Source organism: Anolis sagrei, chromosome 2 (assembly GCF_037176765.1).
Source record: "Anolis sagrei isolate rAnoSag1 chromosome 2, rAnoSag1.mat, whole genome shotgun sequence".
Classification (NCBI taxonomy): Eukaryota; Metazoa; Chordata; class Lepidosauria; order Squamata; family Dactyloidae; genus Anolis; species Anolis sagrei.
The window spans coordinates 83718657-83734575 of NC_090022.1; the positions used below are offsets into that span (position 1 = coordinate 83718657).

Below are 15919 nucleotides of genomic sequence, written 5' to 3' on the forward strand. Positions count from 1 at the left end.
CGTGGACAACAAGTTAAACATGAGCCAACAATGTGATGTGGCAGCAAAAAAAGCCAATGGGATTTTGGCCTGCATCAATAGGAGCATAGTGTCTAGATCTAAGGAAGTAATGCTACCCCTCTATTCTGCTTTGGTTAGACCACATCTGGAATATTGTGTCCAATTCTGGGCACCACAATTCAAGAGAGATGTTGACAAGCTGGAAAGTGTCCAGAGGAGGGCGACTAAAATGATCAAGGGTCTGGAGAACAAGCCCTATGAGGAGCGGCTTAGGGAACTGGGCATGTTTAGCCTGAAGAAGAGAAGGCTGAGAGGAGATATGATAGCCATGTATAAATATGTGAGAGGAAGCCACAGGGAGGAGGGAGCAAGCTTGTTTTCTGCTTCCTTGGAGACTAGGACGCGGAACAATGGCTTCAAACTACAAGAGAGGAGATTCCATCTGAACATTAGGAAGAACTTCCTGACTGTGAGAGCCGTTCAGCAGTGGAACTCTCTGCCCCGGAGTGTGGTGGAGGCTCCTTCTTTGGAAGCTTTTAAGCAGAGGCTGGATGGCCATTTGTCAGGGGTGATTTGAATGCAATATTCCTGCTTCTTGGCAGAATGGGGTTGGACTGGATGGCCCATGAGGTCTCTTCCAACTCTATGATTCTATGATTCTATGATTCTATGATTCTATGAGGGTCAGAAAATTAACACATCACACATTAAACCTTTTGGGGGTTCTTATCCTACGAAGTCACCCATATTGTTTGATGACCATATCAAGAGCTATTTGTTTTGTATTCTTGACTAGAATATGCAGTTTGCATCTGTGAAAAATCAAAACAGAGCTTTCCTCCTGTGCATTCAAACCCCAGTCCAGGTTTGAACAATCATGTGCTAAGGATGGTTGTAAGTATCTCATGAAATGAAGACAGATTTTAAGTTCAGATTTTAAGGTGTCTATAGACAGCCAGAAGATGCCTAGCTGTACCCCTACAACGAATCAGTCTTTTGAAAAATGGAGCTGCTGCATAAAGAACAGTAGGAGGAATAAAGTCTTGTGTTCTGGTGAACAAGAAGAAAGAATTTCAAGCCACGGTGCTTCCTATAGGAAGAATCCTCTGGGTTACGACAATTTACATATTTTGGATATATTGTGGCAGGAGGTAGTCTAATCCAACATTTACACTGTAGAATTAATGCAGTTCAATACCATATTAACTGCTATGTCCCTATGAAATGGAATCCTGGGATTTGTAGTTTGGTGAGGCAGAAAAGACTAAAGACTTTGTATTATTCCATAATTCCATAGCATTGAGCCATAGCAGCTAAAGTGGTGGAAAACTGCATTAATTCTATAATATAGATGCACCCTGTACCTCTTGCATTGCTAAATTGTGTGCATAGAAATGATCTGAGTATTTTAATATAATGAGAAATACATAATCAAAATGGGAAGGGCTAGAAGCAGGGGATTTTTCTGTTAGTCTAATCTGATGGTGAGGATCCGAATCCAAATCCCAACCAGAGGAATCCAATTTTATAAATGGAGTTTACAAATTCTTGCTCACTTTTCAGCAATTGATTCAGTGGATCTAACCTGATTGGAGCTATTGGATTCAGGTCCTGATGCTAACTATTAGATGGTCAGTGTAGACGTCACTAATAATTCCTTTGAGATTATTTCTCTTCTTTGAAAGTGAACTTGGATTAGGTGGCCCTTCGAAGAGAGGGCTGTCCTCTATCAGAAAAGACAAATGGACAGCCTCTTTATGTCATCATTAGGTGTTTTGTTTAAAATTGAAATCCACAGTATAGGAGTTGTAAAGAAATGAAAACATTTTATCAAATATAGTAAGACTTTTTCATCCATGGTGGTTCCCAGCTGGACTGTGGTTACATGAAAGTATGGAAATTTATTTATTTGCTTTATTTCTATACCGCATTTTCCAGCCCAAACAGGCGACTCAATGTGGTTTGAAATGACAGGCACCATTTAATTACCTGACTTTCAGTCTCCGGTTACAACAGATAGGAGCCTTAGATAGATAAGGTGTACTCTTAGGAATTTGCTAGGTCCTCTAGCACAAGTCCATTGTAATGTCTGGAGAAAGCATACCACAGAATACCCTGGAAGTGGACTTAGCAAATTCCTATAAACACCATTTCCCCTGGGCAAGTGAAACTGTAGATATAGGTCCTGGACTTATGGATTTTTCTTTGCTTTTCAGCTTTTCTCATCCTGCTGCTATCCTCTTCGTATTTGCTAATGACAGTGCTCACCTCTTCTCTTTTGTACAAAGCACTCTGAGCAGCACACTTTCAGTTGATAGCCATAGAAGAATGTCTATATATGTCTACAAATTGTAACCTCTTTGGGAAGTACAAAACACAAATGCATTTCCAGTAGTGTATTGTTGTTTTTAAATGAAGTTTTTTTCCCCACTGCTTTATTTGCTTTATTTGAACCATTCACTTTTACCATTGTGCCTTCTTGAATGCTTTGGATAACAGCTGTACCAAGCAGCCCAGAAATAATGCCAACATAATCAAAACAGAGATTGTGTGTGCTTGTGATTGCTAAATGATCCAGACATCAGCTCCTTCTCTAACGATTGTTGGATTTCTCTTACAACCTTTATAACTACAATGCAAGGCTGATTATTTTTATCCATAATATAGACAGAAGAGCTAACAATATGGTCATCTGCCTGAGTGAGATATAACTGAACTGAGGCCAGAACCATCAATTGCTCTTTGATGGTTCTGGCGATTTACAAAAGAATAATTATATGCCTTGGAGACCCCTGTTTCTATAAATAGATGCTGTCTTCATTCCTTACACAATCTGAAGGGGAAGCTGATCGTTATGTATTCACATGCAAATTGATAGAGTCACTTTATAAGAAAGTGAAGTAAGATTTTACTGTCAATCAACATCCTTCTTCTTACTCATTGTGTGGGTCCCATTCTGACATCAGCAGACGTGACAAGAGATGGCTTGCATGAAGCACCATGACTGACAGGGATCAGTGACAATGACAGAGAGGATGAAGCAACATCATAGCATGGATGCTCTTGGCCAGATATACACAGAAGTAACCTGTCTAGTGTAGACTTGACTTAAGCAGCTCTAGCTCAAAGGACCTACTTTACAAAATAATAACAATGAAACAAGACAAAATCATTTCAGTTGGAAAACATCTCATATTCCACTGCAATCACTGGAATGTAAACAGGCTGTAGATGGTCATTTGTCAGTAATAATCTATTGTCTTAGAGTCTATTATCCATCTCCAACTAGAGCAGACACAATGGATTGATGCAATTGACTCACTATTCAACAAGTAACTCAGTGGGTATAACCTAGCTGAGTCAAAGGTCTTTTTGATTTAATTTAAGTCTATTTACTTTGATCGAGATTACCTATTTGAGGGTAATTTGAAAGAATTTCACATTCAAAACCCGAGACTTCTTGATGATACTAAATTTTGAGTATTCCTGGAAACTCATCAAAGGCTCCTAAGTATAAGATTACTAGAAGTGGACAAGATTCCCAATGCTAATAATCTTTCAGTCAATAAGCATGTGGATTAAGGAGAAGCTTGGGCATATTGGAATGATGTAAAATGGAATGATGTGAAATGATTGGCAGTTTTTATTAGAGGAAGTACTATCTCTACATGACTGTTCAGTGTACCTCCAAGTTAAGCTGTGTTGTTAGCCTTAATTGTTAATCCTCCTGACTTTTAATGTTATTATATGCATATCTACTGAGTAGTAAATACTCAGGGTATAGGGTTACAGCCTGTGTTAGACGGGGTTACACTCCCCCTGAAGATGCAGGTTCGTAGCTTGGGAGTGATCCTGGACTCATCGCTGAGCCTGGAACTCCAGGTCTCAGCGGTGGCCGGGAGAGCTTTCGCACAATTAAAACTTGTGCGCCAGCTGCGCCCGTACCTTGGGAAGTCTGATCTGGCCACGGTGGTCCACGCTCTTGTCACATCCCGGTTGGATTACTGCAACGCACTCTACGTGGGGTTGCCTTTGAAGACTGCTCGGAAACTGCAACTAGTCCAGCGAGAAGCAGCCAGATTGCTCACCGAAGCAGCATACAGGGAGCATACCACCCCCCTGTTGCGCTAGCTCCACTGGCTGCCGATCCAATTCCGAGCACAATTCAAAGTGCTGGTTTTGACCTACAAAACCCTATACGGTTCCGGCCCAGTGTATTTGTCCGAACGGATCTCCCTCTACATCCCACCTCGAAGCTTAAGATCTTCTGGGGAGGCCCTGCTCTCGACCCCGCCACTCTCACAAGTGAGGTTGGCAGGGATGAGGAGCAGGGCCTTCTTGGTGGTGGCCCCCCACCTGTGGAACTCACTCCCCGGGGAGATTAGATCGGCGACCTCCCTCCTGGCATTCAGGAAAAAACTAAAGACCTGGGTTTGGGACCAAGCCTTTGGACACGCTGGCAGTTAAATTAAGGATCTGGCGACAGACAAGGACAATGGAATGGAATGGATATATGGACTCTGAACCCGAGCATGAGATTGTTTTAATATTTTATTATGCGCTGATGTTTTAACTCTAATTGTTGAACTGCTTTTTGTATTTGTATTACTGTCAATTGTTAGGCATTTAATTATGCCTCCTCTGTAAGCCGCCCTGAGTCCCCCCCGGGGTGAGAAGGGCGGGGTATAAGTAAATGAAATAAATAAATAAATAATAGTAAATCTCATTGTATTCCATGGTGTTTGTTGTAGTGTGCCTTCTAGTTGTTTCTGATTTATGTTGACCCTAAGGTGAACTTATTATGGGGTTTTCTTGGCAAGATTTGTCTTCTTCTGAGTCTTAGGGAATGTGGCTTGCCTAAAGTCACCCAGCTGGTTTGCATGGCTGAACAAGGATTTAAACCCTGGTCTCAAGAGTCATAATTTAATATGCAAACTGGATGCTGGCTGGTAAGTATGTTTATGATTGTACCCTTAAATTAGATCATGCAGGGGCACAATCATAGTATGTTAAAATGCTACCATGTGTTCTTTCAAGATATTTCTGATTTATGGTGAGTAATTAAAATAGACATGATCCACAATATATAAATGTTGAAACAAGATAAAGCAATAAAAAGTTAAAGCCAGATTTAAACATACATAATTAAAACACACACAGAGAGAGAGAGAGAGAGAGCAATGATTGCAATATCCAATAATCATCTGTGATCCCTCGTGTCTGAGTATGATAGTCTTCCAAGTGTAGTGTCTTGGTGGTGGGTCCGTAGGTGACTGTAGGGACCTATTCTTGATCCGCATATTCTTTCAGAGTGAGGACTTTGATTTTCAGGTTGAAAGTGGTCACAGTTAGGGTTGGTTTGATAAGTTTATCCCTTTCTCCCTCCATTCGTACTGCTTTGAATTCCACAATACTGTTGGTAACAGCTGATCTCCAGTTAGAACACTAAAGGGCCAGAGCTTCCCAGTTCTCGATATCTATTCCACAGTTTTTTTATGTTGGCTTTAAACCCATCTTTAAATCTCTTTTCCTGTCCACCAACATTCTGTTTTCCATTCTTGAGTTGGGAGTATAGCAGCTGCTTTGGGAGATGGTGATCGGGCATTTGGATAATGTGCCAGTCCAGCGAAGTTGATGGCAGAGGATCATTACTTCAATGGTAGTAGTCTTTTTTTTCTTCCAGCATGCTGACATTTGTCCACCTGTCTTCCCAAAAGATTTACAATATTTTTTGGAGGCAACACTGATGGAATCATTCCAGAAGTTGAGGATGACGTCTGTAGACAATCCACTTTTCACGGGTGTATAACAGGGTTGAGAGGAAAATGTCTTTATAAGCAAGCATCTTGGTCTCCCTACAAATGTCCCAATCCTCAACACTCTCTGTTTCATTCAGAAAAATGCTGCTCTCGCAGAACTCAAATGTTGTATTTCAGTGTCAGTGTTGACTTTTGTGGAGAGGTGACTGCCAACGTAGTGGAAACATTATTTAACATTACACCATTAAGCTGTATTTCTGGCACTGCCTAATGGTGCCTGCTGAAAGAGCACTTTGGTTTTCTCAATGTCCAGTGAGAAGACAAACTTTTTGCATGCTTCTGCAAAGGTGTTTAGAGTGCTTGTAGGTCTTCTTCTAAGTAAGCAGAGATTAGATTACCATCAGCATACTGGAGTTCTATAACAGATGTTTTGTGACCTTCGTTTTCGCTTTCAGTCTTCTGAGGTTAAATAACTTGCATCTGTCTGATAGATTATTTTCATACCAGTAGGAAACTTCCCATCAACAAGGTGCAGTATCATAGTGATGAAGATGGTGAATACAGTTGGGGCAATAACACATCCTGACACCTGATTCCAATTTAAATGAGTCACTTTGGGAGCCACTGTTGTCTAAATCTGTTGTCATCATGTCATGGAAGAGCAGCAGAATGTTAACAAATTTGCCAGGACATTCAATTTTTTGGAGGATGGTCCAGAGAGCTCTCCAATTCACTGTGTCGAATGCCTTTGCAAGGTCAATGAATGCCATGTACAGAGATTGATTTTGTTCCCTGCATTTTTCTTGGAGCTGTCATGCAGTGAAGATCATATCCACTGTTCTTCTGGAGGGGCAGAAGCCATTCTGGGAGAATGCCTACAGAAATAGGTTGAAGGCGGTTTGCAAGGATTCTTGCGAGGTTTTTCCCAGCAGAGATTAGAAGGGAGATATCTTGATAGTTTCCACAGTCTGTTCTTTTCCCCCTTGTTTTGAAAAGGGTGATGATGGTGGCATCTTTGAAGTCTGCTGGGATTTTCTCGGTTGCCCACATTTTTTAAGAGTTGTTGTGTCAGCTCAGGTCCACCCTCTTTAAAGATTTCAGCAAGGATCCCCTCAGGTCTGCTGGTTTTGTTGTTTTTTAGTTGGCCGATGGCTTTGCTGACTTACTCCAAACTAGGCAGTGCTGCAAACTCATCCTTGTTTTGTTGTTGCAGGATTTGGTGGAAGCTCATCTCTGGTTTGTTGTTGCAGGATGAGTGCTTAAGAGCAACAGAGAAAGTGAGAAGGTTGGACAGGCATCCAAGGCTGTTACCTTGTTGACTGTGCCTGCCATTGTTTTGGTTCTTTTTAAAGTAAGCTTTCTCTTACAGTCCTTGGAGTAGCTAAATTAAAAAGTTCAAAGACCCTCAACAAAGTGAAGTGAATGGAGATTTAACTCACCTGGCAAGAAAAGAAGATGATTAAAGAAGAGAAGAGATTTAACAACAGTCTTAAATCAGGACATGAGAGGCGGGCCGGGAAGGGGCAGGGCAGGGCGGGGGGGGGGGGGGAGAGAAAGAAAAACCTACAGGCCTTTTACAGTCTTCCTTTCCCCCCACCCTCCCCTGATCAGTCCTGAACCCCAGGCAGTTAGAATTAACTCCCCTCCCCAATAGTGATTTATTGCTTTACTCCCAGCTAGGATTTTTGCACAAATAGAGAAAATTAGAGAAAGCATGAATAGAAAATCATACTGAATGGACAGATTATCATATCACCTAACATCATTTAGCCTATAAAGCCCTTAACAGTTCCAGACCAGCTTACCTGTCCAAACATCTCTCTCCCTATGAGCCATCTAGGAGCTTAAGACAATCTGAAGAGGCTCTGCTCTCGGTCCCGCCTTCTTCTCAGGCATGACTGGTGGGGACGAGAGACAGAGCCTTCTCAGTGGTGGCCCCTCAGCTGTGGAACTCCCTCCCTAGGGATATTAGATCAATCCCCTCTCTCTTGACCTCCTGTAAAAAAAGTGAAAACGTGACTATTTGAACAAGCTTTTAAAATCTAGTGCAATAGACAAACATGAAATTATGTGAAATTAAATATTGGAATAGCTTAAACAATGATTTTGGACAAAAAGGCTAACAGTGGTTGTATTGGTTTTATATATTGACTTTATATGTTTTTTAAAGGCCTTATTGTATGTATTTTTAATTCTGTTTAAATATGGTTTTAAGTGTATATTGTTAAGGCATCAAGTGGCTGCCTTGTTGTAAGTCACCTTGAGTCACCTTGAACACGTTGGGTTCAAGAAAGGCAGGATAGAAATATCATAAGTGAATAAATAAATAATAAATCATTATATTATTTAATACTATGTAACTTGTCAAATATCTGGATCACACAAATATAAACACAGAGAGAAGACAGAATGAAGGAGGGGTGCCCTGAAGGAAGAGCAAAATCAGAGGAAAAGAAAGGAAAGTCAAAGCATAATGATTGAGAAGACTTGGATTCTGGCTTTTGGCTTGACAAGAAGAAGAAGAAGTTACAGACTAGATAGATGGGTACTGCAAAAATAAACAGGAAATGTTACACTCCTGAAAGGACTAAAAGGGGTATGTCAAATATGACGACATACTCAAAGCAGATCAAACCCCAAGAGACTGAGGACAAGACTGAAGACACAAATCAAACAATACTAGATCAACGGAAGATTGTAACAGAGAAAATGATAAAAATAAATTAAAAAATAGAAAGGCTGGGAAAATGTCAGTCTAGTTTCTCTGGGAAGGATTCCCAGAGTCTCGTGGCAGTCATGGAGGAAGCGCTCTCCTGTTTACACTAGATGTACCTGTGAGAGTAGTGGGACAGAAAGATGAGCCTTCTCAGCAAATCTTGAAGCACTGACTGGTTTATAAAGTACAATAGGTTTCTTTAAATAATCTGGACCTGAGTTATTTAGGGTTTTAAAACTGATAACCAGCACTTTGAAATGTACATGGAAATGGCTCAGCAGGTAGTGAAGCTGTTGAAAAAGGGACTTCTGTGATACATGATGCTGATCCTAATTAGCAGACTAGCTGTGGCTCTTTGAGTCAGTTGAAATTTCCAAACATTCCTCAAAGGCTGTCCCACATAGAATGCATTGTGTAGCAATCCAACTGGGATATAACTAAGGCACGTGTAACTATGGTCAGATCTGACATCTCAAGAAATGAGGATATCTGCAAGATACCATAATCGCAAGACTAAAAGTAGTGCAGAATATATATTTTTTCAAAAATCTCTCCCAGTATACTAGCAAATATCTCATGTGCGAATGTAACATAAAAATATAACTTTATTATCTCCCAGGGACACAGGAGAAAAAAGACAATGAAATATTTTCAAAGCTTTTGCTAGAATAAATGGCACCTGAGACAACAAAATAAGCACAGAAGCTTTGAGTTAATTTGGCAGTCATTAATGGCTTTGCATCTTTATGGAACTCAGCATGTACTCAAATAAAATGAATTAAAACACTTCTCTGATGTGTGTAGTCCACAGCTGGATAACATGATAAGGCGATCAATGACAGGTCAATTTACAATGACCATAATTAAATGACTTCCTAAAAGTATAGGAGATGTGATAAATTAAATAGACTGAAACTTTGAGAAATAGGGAAGCATAAATGTCTATTGTGCTGCAAGACAGAAAGTGTCATCTTAATTTCTTCTTGGCCAATTTCTTCTTGACCACTTTCAAAGAATGCTGCCCTACTATATATTTTTCTCCATTTAACAAGATACAGCTTCTACCTTGTAAAAAACAAATGATGCCTTACCATCTTTGCAAATTCAATAAAGATATTTTACCACCTACAGAGTGATTAATCACCATAAACAGAAATAAGTAATTGCTTTTGTGTTATTATTGTATTTCTTTCATCACAAATTCCAGTTGGTAATAGGTATAATTGGGATCTATTCCTTGCTTCCTTTGATTTTATAAGAGATTTAAATTTAAATTAAATGGTAAGCATAATTCAGAAAACATTAGGTATGATTAAAATTGTAATTCTGGTTTTACTTGGAGCTTCTCTAGGGGTTGTTAACTCTGTATGATGTTGTATCATTCTTCAAAGCTAATTTTAATGTTGCTCTCAAATCTTATTTATGGCATCCATTCCACTTTCCCTGGGCTTGGGCAGCCTCCAAACTAGATCAGTCCATTGTATGACATGCACTCCATTTATCTCTGAGTCAATGTATTTGTTCTTTGGTAGAAGGACCCCCCCCCCCCCCCCGGTTGTAGCTGAAAGTAATGAAACATGTTATGAGTTAAACTGATTTTATTTGGTCTTAAATGCATTTTACTGAGTTTATTCCGAATACAAGGGGGCTGCATGTTCTTCCAAGTAAAATTGGCTATGATTGGCTTCTGAGTTGCATTGGAAGGATAAAATTGGGTTTGGACTGTTTTTTAACATTTACATGTTTTGCTGTTCATTATACACAAACACTGAGACCAGTTAAGAAACTGAAATAATAAACAAGACAAACAAACTAGATCAGTCAATTGTATGACATGTTTACTGGAAATGAACCCAACTTCACTTTGCTTCACTATAAGTGTGATCAGAACCAGTCAGTAGGCAAGCACAGTTATTATATAAATTTACTTGATTATTTTAGAATACATTTTTCTAGTTTTTCTCTTTTTTCTGTTGTAGTTCAGTCTGTGATTGTGTCTGATGTCAATGGGGATAAGGGTTTCTCTGGGCTTGTGTCTGTTGTCAATGAGGTTGAGGGTTTTACCGGTACTGAATCTTACCCAGGAGAGAGACCTGAGATGTCTGATGAATGGAGTGTTTCTCCTGCAGATGCATCAGGACAAATTCCTGGGAACGGGCCACAGCAGTCTTTCTCTAAGGATGATTTGCCAGGTGCAGAATTGAATGAGGATGAACTAGACTTTTGTAAACAGAGGCATCGTTCTCAGGCTCTACGAAGGTCAATTCATCTGCAGGAGAAGAGAGATAAAAAATCCTTATCTGGTTGTAAGGGGAAGTGAAATGCTTTCCTTTCATTTCAGGGGCCAGGAAAGGCTTTATATTGATGCCAGGGAAAGTTTGACTTTAGTCTCATCAACGCTGATACTTCATGACAGTCTTGTTTCTCCAAGTGGATTTCTAGTTTCATATTTCAAGTTTTGCCAAGTTTATTTATTTATTTATTTATTTATTTAATGTACTTATACCCTGCTCTTCTCACCCCGCAGAGAGACTCAGGGCGGTTACAAACGATGGCAATAATTCAATTCCAGATTCAGACAATAACAATATCAATAGAACACAATATTATAAAACTGTAAAAAACACATACATATCAATTAAAATAGTCTTTCAAATGATTAAAACATATTAAAACATTTCAAACATATCAAACTTACATTGCATTGAAGCACAATTACAGATCTTACAGTCCAGTGGCTTAAATGGCCAAAACCCTGATAAATAACAGCACATCACCCTCAGAACATTGTCACACACCACCCATCCCTGTTCCTGGTCTATTCATTGGATTTTCATGCTGCCTTGTTGCATGGATTCTGTACCTTGGATATTAGGTTTTTACCTTGTTACCTGGATATTTATGGACTGACTTTTATCTTTGAACAACATTGCTTTGAACTATACTGTTTTTACAATTTCTAATGCTTTGTTTACATATATTCTTCAATAAACTACTTGCTGATTTTACTACACTGGTGTGGTGTTTAAAAACAGAGGTGTTCCTGTTCTGGCATACAACATTTTCTAGTTTCTCTCTCTGTTTCAACAACCTTTTCCATCATTAGGAAAAAGATTAAATGGAGATACCCTTGGACTCCATAACAGGATTCAGAATTCTTACCCACAGAGAAACAAACAAAATGGTGCCTAGAAGATCTATAACAGCCATTTTACATTTGCTTCTTATATAACTCTTTCAAATTAGAAAATAATATGAACTTTTCTTTTGAGTATACTATACATTAAACCAATAGAGTGCATTATACCTATCATGTGCTCAATGAGATCAAATTCAGGGATGATATTTTTAATTTTCCTTCCTCTTAGCTGAAAACAGTTATTGGGATGAATCAAAACTGCTCTATTTTCAGCTGAAAGCAAAAGGACTTACTGTGCCTCATTTTGTTAGGACCAAAGCTTCCACAATTGTTTGTGACCTTTTAGTTGCCTAAAGATTTCAAAATTTAGTTATATCCAACAAGCCTACCTGTACTTTTCTTTTGGTTTATGATCATATGTACAGCATCTAATACTGTTCTCTTTCCTTCATCTTTCATGGTTTTCAGTTTGTTTTGTGTGATTTAAAAAAAAGCCTTTTACAACATCCTTGTAATTCTAAATAATTATTTCCAGTCACACATCTCCAAATCTTCAACCTGTAACTCATCTACCCCCTTGTTTATCATCACTGCCAATGTTTCTGACATCTTCCAGTGTTGAGGATTGACATAATGGACTTGTTTCTCTCTGATTCTCCTCATTTCAGCATTTGTTTGGTCTCAGTCTGGTGTGTTTCAACATCTCTTTTTTCCAGTTAAAAGCATTATTTTCATTAACAAGTCTTTCCACCAAAAAGTCACCTACTGAGCGATATATTGTAACAGCATATTCTTGGACTGGAGATTATCATACATGGCCGATTCATCTTTATCTCCAATGTTGTCTCCATAGTAATTGGTCAGAATAGTAGCAAAGCATGACAGCTTGAATCCTGTGAATTAAAGATGTCATCTGATAAATTCCTATATTAGTTTTCATAACTTTTCTCCCTGTTATTAGCTGAGAGGAGACCGCTCCTTGGAAGCAGATGAAATGGGAATGAACATTAAAAGGCCATCGAGAAAATCTGTTACTAAAATGCTATGTAAGTATTGGAATAGTGTTTTATAATTCTGAATTAATGTAAAAAGGGGGCAATGTAAAAGGCTAGTTTTTGGGAGTCAGTTATATTTCACCCAGATAGTGGTCAGAGACCAATTCTTCATTAGGATTCAGAAAAATGGGAAAGGAAAAATGGATATAGGTTCTCTTTCTGAACTTTTGCCATCCTATTCTGGCCATCTAATGTTGTTCCAATCTGGCAGAAGAACATGTGCTCCAGAGAGCTCATTAGTTATGATTTCACTAGCCACAAACCAGTCTTGGCTTCTTGGCTCATCTTGGCATTTTGTGGATAGGAGAGCTTGGTTGTAATCTTGGGCACACTTATGTAGGATGAAGCCCCATTGAATACTTTCTTCCTTAAATTAGTTTTTAATTAGTTTTAATTTGTTTGTCCTTTTAATCACTACATGTAGCCCACCCATTATTATTGTGCCTGTGCATATTTTTTTATTTTTATATTATTATGTATTCATATGTTTTATGTAATTATGTTGTTATTGTTTATTGTTCGTGTTTCCGGTTTGTGTTTTTGGTTTTTCTTTATTGTAATTGTTATTTGGGCTTGGCCTCATGTAAGCTGCTTAGAGTCCCCATTGGGGAGATGATGGCGGGGTAATAAATAAAGCTTATTATTATTGTATTATTTAAAAAGCATGCATAAGATTGTTTATTTTCTCTCATTATACATCATCAAATACTGGTGGTGTCCATCAAAGTTATTAAAAGTACATTGATATAACTGGAATCTCCAAGTAGCATACAATCTCCCATCAGATAACTAATCAAACAACATGAATTATATCAATGTTCACATGCTCAAACTAAAGGATATTGTGAATTTCCAAGAGGAAAGTGTTCAAGAATAATTGAGCAGATAGGCATTATACCTCTGTGTACCCTTAATTGTGTCAAAAGGAGAGGAATGAGGCTGAACTACAGCCAAACATTTTTGTTCATCTTTAATACAGTCTGAACTTCATACCCATGAGTTCCACATCCACAGATCCAACCAATCATGGATTGAAAACATTCAGGGGGAAAAATCCCAAAAAGCAAACCTTATTTTTTCTGCATGCTGAGCACTACATTGATGTATACACATATCCTGCTGGAGCCTCCTACAATTTCACAGATCCTCAGGCTCTCTGTGTCTTTGTTTGAGATCACTACTTTAAATATGGGCCATTGTTTTACAGCATTATTATGTGCAATTGAACTTGAGCACATATGGATTTTGGTACCTAGGGATTTTAGAACCAAACCTCTATGATCCACTGTTTAAGAAGAAGAGGGCCAAGACACAAGTAGCTAGTTTCTTGTTGGTGGTATGCATTGCTGTAATTGTTGCTAACCATAGAAAATGTACTTTTGGGATGACCCTGAAGGAGGCATTTGCAAACACAGCTCCACCTCCCCAGCCACTAGAGTCAGGTGTTCTGCAGCACTTAGGAGAAAAGGAGCAGATAGACATTGGCACTGGAGCTTCTTCTTTACTCTAGGGTACTCAAGACCAGTTCTAATATAATGTAGTATTATATTTTTGGAATCTGATTTGGGTCCCATCTGGGGGAAAAGGGTGAATAAAGAAATCAACAAAATAAAAATACAATGCCTCCACTCAGGCGTTTTCATCAGAATGCTGTTAGATAATGTGACCAGATTGTTAATTCCAGAGCCAACGATTAGTTTGTATTTTCAGGAAACTTTATAGATTCATCTTGAGAATCATAATGAGATAACTGTTAGGATTCAGCATTCCATGCAGTATTGATTATTAAATGATTGATCTGTTAACATTTTAGCAATTTTCTCTAAAATATATGTTCAGTACTGCATCACATTTGTAACTACAGCAACATAGGCTGACTTTGAACTGTAGAATTAATGCAGTTTAATACTTTAACTGCCATGGCTCAATATTATAAAAACCTGGGATTGTGGTTTGGTGAAACACCAGTACTGTTTGGCAGAGAAAGGCACTGTAAAATACAATTCTCATCATTCCATAGGATTGAGTGGTGTCAAATTCTATTGTGTAGATGTACCCATAGTGAGACAGAACATGAACCTGAAAATTTGGGCAGGCATCCATTCATCAGTGACTAGCATGTAAGCTCAACTTCATGTTCATATTTATTATTGTGGCACTACTGCTAGAATCACAAATGTCCTGCCATGCTGAGCTCTGATCACTAGCAGGACAGACCTCCATTGCTCAGGGCAGCTGCTGACTTTTGAGATAGGTTTCGGAGACTAGGTCAGGAGAGGATATGTAGCTATTTATTCATAACTACATTTGTCATGTAAGACCAAATAGTAAACAATTTCTATTTGGGACATCTCTGAACACCCAATTATAGGAAGGGATTAGATAAACATTCTTTATTTCATGCATGTCCAACTTCCTGCTTGATTATTTACTTTTATTTATTTGTTCATACATTTTAAAACCTATATCCTATCTTAAATCCAAAGGAAGTCTGAAGAGTTTCCAAAGGGAACTGAGAAATGCATCCTGACCTGCCATTGTATGTAGGTTGACCAGAATGCTGAAGAAATTGCTTTCGAGACTAATGTAATTTATCTGGAAAACAATATAGTAATGAAAAGGGGGAAAAATCTATCACACTCTATTAACAACAGACTAATATCAGCACAGAACTAAACTTTAACTGTATTTTATTTTTTGTGGGCAGAAAACAATGGAAGACAATAAATGTTATAAAAGAGGATGACATGATATTGCTATCTGATGACCTGGGAACCCATCTGGGGTGTTCATTGTTCATTTCTTTTACTGAATTACCTGGTTCAATACAGCAGAGTAAAAACCTATATGTGTTGACCTCTCTTCTCATTCTTTCTTTCTCTTTCTGTCACCTTTCTCTGCTCTATTGTTTCTGACAGTTGTCCTGGTAATTGTTTTTGGCATATGCTGGGCTCCATTTCATACAGACCGACTTTTCTACAGTTTTGTCGTAAACTGGACAGAACCTCTTGCCAACATTTTCAACTTAATCCATGTGGTGTCAGGTAATTTTTCTTCTACTTAGAATGAAATGGGTAATCAGTTCAAGATAAGCTACCTGAGGCCAAGCAGTAAATAGTACCCAGTATGCTTACCCACCAAATCATATTGGCAGGAAGGTAAAAGGTGCTCCATGCAGTCATGCTGGCCACATGACCTAGGAGGTGTATACGGACAGTACAGGCTCTTCAGCTTAGTAATGGAAATGAAC

General features: G+C 38.6%; 1 protein-coding gene across 1 annotated transcript in view; it reads left to right on the forward strand.

The window, feature by feature from the left end:
* Positions 1-15919, forward strand: part of NMUR2 (neuromedin U receptor 2) — a 34162-nt gene that overhangs the window by 11567 nt on the left and 6676 nt on the right. Inside the window, exons 2-3 of the mRNA XM_060760992.2 lie at positions 12576-12660; positions 15588-15713. Coding sequence (XP_060616975.2) covers positions 12576-12660; positions 15588-15713 — 211 coding nt within the window. The remainder of the gene's footprint in view (positions 1-12575; positions 12661-15587; positions 15714-15919) is intronic.